The 9373-nt window shown below is 49.5% G+C and overlaps 1 protein-coding gene across 1 annotated transcript; it reads right to left on the bottom strand.

Annotated features, from left to right (window-relative positions):
• Positions 1 to 6: 6 nt before the first annotated feature.
• Fzd1 (frizzled class receptor 1) lies at positions 7 to 3123 on the bottom strand. The gene has a single exon (XM_005358309.3). It carries the CDS (start codon positions 3037 to 3039, stop codon positions 1111 to 1113), a length of 1929 nt encoding a protein of 642 aa, XP_005358366.1. The 5' UTR covers positions 3040 to 3123; the 3' UTR covers positions 7 to 1110.
• Between the last annotated feature and the right edge of the window lie 6250 nt (positions 3124 to 9373).

Raw genomic sequence — 9373 nt, 5'->3', positions numbered from 1 at the left:
GGGGGGAGGGAAGGGCGGGAGCAGGTTCTCAACCATCAAAATGCAATTAGAACTAACAATTTATAATCTCCCTCTTCAGTTTCTTCCAACCCATACAAAGCTTGCTGCTCTTCCACAATCACTAGCCACGTCTTTCCAAAATGATGGCCAAACCCATAGCAGGTTCTTACACTAAAGAGGAAAATGAGATCACCCATAAAAAGTCAGACTTTCCGAAGTTAGGCATTAGTTATCACACTTACTCTCTGACCAGTTTAGGTGGGAGGAGGGAACATCCAGGCGAGGGACAGCAGGGAAGAGGGAGGCTGGGTCAACAGGCAGTGACCACCCAGTGGGCCTCTATGAAACTGGAAGGTGGCTCTCAACAACCAGCATGGGAAGTCACAGGGGCAAGGCTCTACACTGTGCCTCTAAATGGGGGCGGAACTAGAATGGGCGGGACCCACCTCCAGATGGGGAAACTTTGTGAAGTTCTGCACCTTGAGTTTCTACTGAAAGCAAGGAGGGGAGAGAGAAGTTGAAGGAAGCAGAGATGGAAAATGACCCTCGAGAGGCACCCTGTCCCAGCCCTCAGTGCCATTGAGAGCCAGGCCAGCGCTCCCACAACTGCGGTGGGCACAAGGGCCGGGTACTCAGCAAGTGTGCTCCCTTGTACCTCCTCTGTAGTCTTCAGAAAAAGGCAAGTGAGAAAAGCTTCAAATACTTAAAGCTCCCTAAATAATTAAACATTTATAAAGAAAGGAAAATCGCGTGTTCGGTAGTCTTTAAATACAAATATACTTACAAAAATCTTACACGGGCTATTTACAATCATAAAAGCATACAGTCCAAGCATCAGAGCTAAGACTGGAGAGATGGGTCCACACACACACACACACACACACACACACACACACACCCCTCTGGCAGTTGGGCCCTCTCTCCTTTACCCCAGGGATGGAAGTTTTTGCAGGAGCTCTGTTGTTTGTTGGTAGGAGCCTGCAAAAAAAAAAGTTGAGTGTCTAGCGAAGAAGCCTGGCATGGCCAGGCTTGGCAGAAATTCCTTGGGGCCAGCTTTCAGACAAGGGCAGAATCTGTCCAAGACCTGGGAAAGAAGGCATAGTTCAGGTCTCAGACGGTAGTCTCCCCCTGTTTGCTGTTGGTCAGCCTAGTGTAGAACTTCCTCCAAGAGTTCAGTGTCTTGCCAGACCAGATCCAGAAGCCAGATGTGATGCCCACGATCAGCGTCATGAGATACTTGATCATGAAGACTGTAAAGTCGGGGCTCATGGGCGGGTGTGGTGGGACGCCTCCACCCCCCTGGAGGTGAGGGCAGGGGATGGCATAACTCTTGCAGCTCTGGGCCACCCAGCTGCGCTCCCACTGGTCCCGGAAGGCCTGCTCATAGAAGTAGCAGGCAATGACGATGGTGGCCGGCACCGTGTAGAGCACGCTGAAGACTCCGATGCGCACCATGAGCTTCTCCAGCTTCTCGGTCTTGGTGCCGTCATGCTTCATGATGGTGCGGATGCGGAAGAGTGACACGAAACCGGCCAGCAGGAAAGATGTGCCGATGAACAGGTATACGAAGAGCGGCGCCAGCACAAAGCCCCGCAGCGCATCCACGTTGTTAAGCCCCACAAAACACACTCCGCTCAGTACATCGCCGTCCACCTGGCCCAACGCCAGGATGGTTATAGTTTTGATGGCTGGTACAGCCCAGGCGGCTAGGTGAAAATATTGAGAGTTGGCCTCGATGGCTTCGTGGCCCCACTTCATGCCGGCTGCCAGGAACCAGGTGAGGGACAGGATCACCCACCAGATGGAGCTGGCCATGCTGAAGAAGTAAAGCATCATAAAGAGGATGGTGCAGCCCTCCTTCTTAGTGCCCTGCGCGACCGTGCGCGCCCCGTCCTCGGCAAACTTGTCGTTACACACCACCCGGTCCTCCAGCAGAAAGCCAGCGATGTAGGCCACGGCCACCGCTGTGTAACAGCCGGACAAGAAAATGATGGGCCGTTCCGGGTAGCTGAAGCGCCGCATGTCCACTAGGTACGTGAGCACTGTGAAGAGCGTGGAGGCGCAGCATAGCACCGACCAGATGCCAATCCAGGTGCGCGAGAAGCGCAGCTCCTCCGGCCCGAAGTACATGAGCCCATAGACCTTGGTGGGTTCGCAGGGTGCGCCGCAGTCCTTCTCCCCCAGAAAGTGATAGTTGAGGTAGGAGGGTACCCTGAGGGCGCGCGGGCAGGAGAACTTGCCCCGCTCTACCGTGCCGGCGCCCCCCGGGTAGCCACCTCGGTAACCGCCGCCGCCGTGTTGCGGATTGCTGGTCCAGAACTCCGGCAGCAAGGAGGGAGTCGGGGTACCTTTGTCGGACGTGTTCTGGCCCACGCACAACTCTCCAGCGCCGTGCACCGGGAACTTCTCACACTTGAGCGTGTCGGGCCACTGGAAGCCGAACTTGTTCATGAGCGCCTCGCAGCCCTGGCGCGCGCGCTCGCAGAGGGAGCGGCAGGGCGGCAGCGCCTGCTCCAGCACCGTGCACACTGGCGCATACATGGAGCACAGGAAGAACTTGAGCTCGGCGGAGCACTGCACCTTCACCAGCGGGTAGAACTGATGCACCTCCAGGCCCGCGTCCTCCTGGTTCGTGTGGCCCAGCAGGTTGGGCATGATGGTCTGGTTGTAGGCGATGTCCGTGCACAGCGGAATGGATATGGGCTGGCAGTAGCCGTGGTCCGGGATGGAGATGCCCCGTTCGCCGTTGTACTGCTGCCCGCCCTGCTGCTGCTGGGGCGGCGGCGGGGCTTGCTGGCCCGGCCCGGGTACCTGGCCCGCCGCCTGAGCTCGGACCCCCAACAGCAGCGGAGCCTCCAGCAGCCAAAGCAGCAGCAGCAGCCCGCTCGCCCAGCGCCGAGGGTCAGCCCGGGGATGGCGGTGGCAGGTCGCTTCCCCGCGCCCCACCGCCTCCCGCTGGTCCCGGAGAGCCCCGGCACAAAGTTCCCAGCTCGGCCGGCCCGAGGCCGGGGACTCGCTAGGCGCCGCCTCCTCAGCCATACTTTTTGGGCTCCCTCCTCGGCGCCGGTCGGCTGGGGCAGGCAGCGGCGCGGCGGGTGGCGGCTCCCAGTGTCTTCGGGGAGAGCTGGTTCCCGCTTGTGCCCTCCGTCGGGCTGCGGTCGCGCTCCACCCGCTCGCCCAGATCCTGCTCGGAGTCCCGCAGCCGCCGCCGCCGCCGCAGAAACTTGCGGTTCATGTAGCGCGGGCGGCAGGGAGAACGAACGCGAGTGGTCCCGGCGATCCGGGGTCGCGTCCCTCCTTCCCGGCCCGCGGCGGGCTGGTGGCTCTCGGCCCGCGGCACCGCGCTAGTGGCCGCAGCCTGGGAGAGGAGCGGGCAACTCTCGGCAGCCTCGCCGCCGCCTCGGGTCCCCCCTGCGCCTCCGCCTCCTCCTCCTCGGCCGCCGCCTGACCATTTGTGTCAATCCCTCAACTCGCTGCCTCTCCTCTCCCTCGCGCGCCCTCCAACCGGTTTCCAGGCGCCCCGCAGTCTGTCTTTCACCGAGAGGGAGGAGCCTTGAAACCGACACGGAGCTAGAGGCTCAGGGACCGTCGCCCAATCGCGGCACCCGCTGCCGAGCGTAAAAGGAAGCCCTTTCCCTCCCAGCTTCGGCTGGAACCGGCTGCTGGCGGGAGGAGGAGGAAGTGGTGGTGGTGCTGGAGGTGGTGGTGGCAGAGGCACCGCTCAGGCACAAAGAGTAGCTATGAACCGGGACGGGCTTGGTTGCTTTTGCTTGCGAGGAAGAAAGAGCGAGGACAAGTAAGAGAATGGTCCCATATGCTGCTGGAGATAATGAATAGGAGTCGCCCGGCAGCGAGATCTACCCCGCCTCGGCCTTTTTTTTTTTTTTTTTAAATCAACTTGAATGTGTGAAAAATCCTAACCTTGACTCTAGGCACAGACAGCTACTTTGAGGCCTGGTTCTGAATGCGTGCCCCTGACTTGAGAATCGGGTTTCCTATGACTCCAATAAACCGTGGAGCTGGCAGGCTGGGCTCGGCGGGCTCTTGGACGCGCCATTTCCCTGGATCACTGTCGAAAGAAAACAACAGAACCAAAGTTTGGTGGGATGCAAAATGTGAGCTCAGATGCGCCTTCTATTAGTAGTGTACTTCGGGCAGTCGTACTTCACCCCTCCTTTTTAATGGGATCAGAAACAAGCAAAGGAGAGCTAGCTACCCATTAAATGTTAGAGGAAAGCGGTTGAGAACCTGAGAACCGAAGCCTTGGGTGCCCCAGCGTCAGACCCAGGGTACACCCAGACAGAGGAGCAATCCCGGACCCTTAGGGGGCCCCTTTTGAACTCGGGACACTGCTGAGTCTGGTATTTAAGTCCCCAGCTGAGGTGCTCACAGCTGAAGGTATTCGTTTGAATATGAAACACAACCAAATCTAGTCTGAAAGCAAAGGGCCAACCAGGCTCCCACAATGAGAGAGAGAGAGAGAGAGAGAGAGAGAGAGAGAGAGAGAGAGAGAGAGAGAATCTGTCTCAGTAGATACACACACTTTTTTTTCTTGATTATTTTAAGGAATTTACGTGGCTCAGATTTTCAATAAAGTACCATTGCATTTTACTAATTCTATTGAGATTTTTCTCTCTTTGATGAGCCTTATCTGGAGAGACTGTTTCCCAATTATTTTCTATCGTTTTATATATTCATTTGTTCAGTAGATACTTACCAGACATCCATTATACACTGAGCACTGTCGCCGGAGGTAAGGGACACAGACGAAGACCTGGCGCATCCTTAAAGCAGGGCACAGTATAGTGGACACAGGAATACAAACCAGTGACAATGACAATGTACACCAGCGATCAAAAGGGCACAAGGGAAACAAATGGGCAACTAACACAGGCCACAAGGAGTGGGAGGGTCCTACTGAGAGACAGATGTCAAATGCGAAAGACAGAAGCCTAGAACAGCTTAAGTTTCTGAAGGGCAGGATCAGAGAGTGTGCACGCCCTGGGCATGAAGGGAAAGAAAGGGCTCTTTAACTCACGCAAAATAGCAGGGGCCAAAGTGTTCAAACAATAGGGCGCTATGGCAGGTGGCCCCCCCTCCCCCAGAAACAGGAAGTGGTTCCTGGGTGACTGAAACAGGGAACAGGGTGCAAAGCTGTCCTGAAGAAACATCAACATTCCTCCATACCTACAGATCAGCGCTCAAGATGGGACTTGTCTGCACCCTCTGCGAGGTTTGTCACCATGTGGTGTCTGAGGGAAGCTGCAGACATACCTTTCTCTATGAAATTAGAGTGGCACCTATTTTTTCTCATAGATATGTTCATAGAAACCTTCGTGTTCACTTTAACGTTTATTTTGAGTCTTTGCATGGAAGCCCGTGCGAAACTATCCCCATGCCTCAGACTTCTGGGTAGCATGACCACAGGTACACACCACTGTGCCTGGCATGATTTAAAGTATTTTTGAAGAGAAAAAAGAATTTCTTTAAGTTCCTAGCATTTTTTTTTAAAGAGCAGCAGGTACTAAATACATAGTCAGGTCACAGGTATTTGGGGACAGAAGTGTTGAACGTAACCATGTGTCACATTTTGATGGTGAGAATGAGGTGGGCGGAAAAGTCCTCTTCTGAACACTCATGTTCATTGCTCATTTTATCTTCCTCTAGCTTTCTGGTCCAGACTCCCAGGTCCTGGCTCCCTAACCTTTCTCTATGCTGCCTACCCATCTTTCCTCGCAGTACCCCAGGCATAGCATCTTCACTGAGCCATCTCCCTCCTCTTAGACATCGGTTATAAAGATGCACCTGTCTTGTGTTTCATCCTCAAAATTATTGAGCTGACGGTGCTAGGTGGGACGTGAAGTTATTAAAATGTATTAGCTCCTGAGAAGCATCACATAAATTAAGCCTTTACCATCACTTTGACCCCACAGTCTCTCTTTCTCTTCAAAGAAATAGGGCAGAGCACGAAATAGTACAGAGGGCTTGGTCTGTTTCACAGAATAAGAGACAGCTCTGTTTTCAAAGTTGCTCTAATGAAATTCCCGAACTTTCATCTCCCACCTAGCGATGAGATTAGGAAGGAGGCTGAGAATGACAGTCAGGGTTTTCACCTACAGGAACACAGGTCATTCTTATCATGTCAGGGACCCTGAAGCTGCCATCCGACCAAAGATATCATCCAGGAACTAAGTTTTTCTCCAGTTTACAATTCACAACACTAGGTCCAGATTTAAGGGATGTGTCGGCTTCAGGTTAATGGATTATCTGACTTGGATTTCATCAGTTTCCACAGTCTTTCAAGTTAACTTTCATTCCTGTTATTGTTTTTAAAGTCGGTTTTTTAGTAGATTCTTTCTTTAAAGAGATCACATAGAAAAGACTATGCGAAATTTGAAAAAAGATCATTTTCTAAGAGTTGCCTTTCAGTGTTTAAGTCCTCTAAAGCAGATTTCCTGTTTATTTCTTGTATCAATACAACGTTTTACATACTAAGCACTCATAACACAGAAGTTGCTACTAATGTTTAAAAAATAAAAATCAGTTTTAAAAAGAAAGCAATCAGTGCACGGCGCACCATGGCCACCAGCACCAACTCATTAGAGGGAAAGACCACTGAGATGGTGATGCAGGCAGTGGAGAAAGGAAAAAATATTAGAAGAGAAATTTGAGCGCTGCATTTCAAACACTATTTTCTGGGGACGGGGAAAGTTTTGAGATTCACGGATTAAAAATAATTAGTATGAAACGTTATGGCCTTAGTAATAAAACATTTCAACTACTCCAACATAAACTAATAAACATAACCTGATTTCTTCTTAGTATTATGTAGTCAGGCAACAGAATCGGCTACATTTTTTTCTTATTTCAAAGATCTCCTTTGAGCAGATTTTTCTTTAAAAGTGTGAAGATTCACAAACTGCTCACACCAGTTGAGTGTGGACGGTGAGAAATGAGGGATTGAGATCTGTTTCAGTTACATGGTTTCCTATAGGCACTCAGGCAGCTAGGTAGACGCTTCAGGTGCAGCCAGAGGGACCCACTGGGAAGGAATTTGGTTTGTTGTTGCTTTCAGATGACAGGCTTAGATAGCCTCTGTTGAATAACAGAAATGGATTACTACGATGTTCTTCTGAGACTATACCTCGGATACTTTCTTGGCATTGGTTCACCCGCATTGTGTTGTTTGAAATGTATTTTGTTTTGGATATTGATTATTAGCCCTACATTAACAGGTGAATCTAAGTCTCTTGGTACTAAACAATACTAATTTCTCAGTGACAGTACATATCAGGGTAGGCCTTGAGTCTGACCACCGAGTGCAGTCTGTAAGCATACCCACTTCCAAAAAAAAAATCACAGAAGAAAACACAGTTTGTAGGTGAAGATCATGGTGGCCCCTTGGTCTTTAATGTAGCTTCCTGTAGCAGGATACTCGTGTAGGTGAAACACTGAGATTCGCTGTTGAGTTGGGCCAGATTTTCCAAACTGTCTTCTGTGCAATGCATGATCTTCCCTAGGGGTGTTCTGTAAAATAAGTTTGTTCAAAGAAATTTATAAAAAAAAAACATACTCTATGTTCTTATTGGAGATTTATGATAGTCTAAAGTCTATGAGAAGTGCTAAAGTAAATAATAAATCTCACTTTAACCTCTGTCCTATCCAGCATTATTTTACACACACACACACACACACACACAGAGAGAGAGAGAGAGAGAGAGAGAGAGAGAGAGAGAGAGATCACATCAATGTTCTGCTTGCACTAATGGTCCCCAGAATGCAGACTGAGTACAGCTGGGATGGTCTATGCATTGTGAAGCTATATCACACTGTATCACAATACTTGGACTCTTACTTCTGGATCGCACAGATGTGTCAGGAGAAAGAGAAAACTTGCTCCACCTTGCTTTGGAGCCCCAGGTAAGCATGCTGATTGTTTGAGGGGTCAACAGTGGTCAAGGAATTCACTGTATATTCTCCCCTCTCTGGGGTAGCAGCAAAGAGGAGTCCCCTCTGCTGTCTTTCAAGAGATAGACTTGGTTTAGAGTACTTAACATTTTACTAGAGATTTCAAACTTTTCCTATTGATTGCCAACCCCAGAAAGTTCTGCATAATCCCCCTTTACCTTTTGTTGTTGTTTTATTTTGAGATTTTTCTTTATAACCCAGGTTGACCTGAAACTTACAATCCACCTGTTTCAGTCTTCTAAGTATTGGGATAACAGGCATGTGCCATTACACCCAGCGACATACGCTAATAATTATCTACTAAAACACATCTGTTCTCTGAGAGCGAGTGTTTTCAACGAGTTGTGCCTGTGTACGTATGAGTACCCTTATGCACACACAGGTGGAGGCAGATGTAGACGCCAGCTAGCCTCCTTCATCACTGCCCCCCTTACCTTTTTGAGGCAGGACCTCCCACTCTACCCAGAGCACAATGACACATTTGGACTGGATGGATAGAGAGTTCCAGAGAATGCCACTAAGCCATTGTGTGTGTGTGTGTGTGTGTGTGTGTGTGTGTGTGTGTTATCAAGGATCCAAACTATAGACATCATGTTTGCAAGGCAAGCCTTTACTAACTGGTCCATCTCCTTACCCACCCCCCCAAAAAAAATCTGCAGCATTTCTAGAAACAACTGTCTCTTCTGTTTTCATCTTTACGCAAATACGTTTTTAGCATGGATGATGCTTCTTGCATCCACTTATGCTCAGAACTTCAGTTTATAACTCTCTTGGAAAAGTCCTTTCTTTAGACACAAACACACGCACAGTTTTCTTTAAAACAACTTAGCAAAAGAGATTTTTAGGTATAGTATGCTCCTTTTTATATGTGGAAGTTAAAATTCACTAACTACACAAACAAACAAAAACCCTTTACCTAAGTGTAGAATAGGGGTTATTGAGGTTAGGAAGTGAGTGGGAAGGCAGGAAAAGATGTCTGGATTTGATCAGTTAGTCCACACTACATGCATTGAAATATCGCACTGACACCCATTAATAAAAGCAAGATATAACAAAGGAGATTGTCATAACTTTCACCTCACAGAGTCCTCATAGCTGAGTCATAGTAAGCTCTTAAACCACCTTATCATCTAAGTGAGCTGTGGTTTATTAGCATTTACATTTTAAATACAAAAAAGAGTCCGTTTAGCTGGGTTTGTCCCTTAAGCCTGAGTGTGAACCCTTTCACACAAGTATCACAGGACATTTTAAGATAGAGATAGGAAGTATTAAGGAACAAAATAACACTGAATTTTCACCAACAAATAAATCCTTAATTACTTCAATTTTCTTGGCATTCAAAGAGGATGCTATCAAGTGAGATTTTTGCCGCGTGTACTCCTCCATCTTGGAAAGAGCCAACTCT

The sequence above is a fragment of the Microtus ochrogaster genome, chromosome 26 (assembly GCF_000317375.1).
Source record: "Microtus ochrogaster isolate Prairie Vole_2 chromosome 26, MicOch1.0, whole genome shotgun sequence".
NCBI lineage: Eukaryota > Metazoa > Chordata > Mammalia > Rodentia > Cricetidae > Microtus > Microtus ochrogaster.
This window is presented reverse-complemented; position numbering and strand designations above follow the sequence as displayed.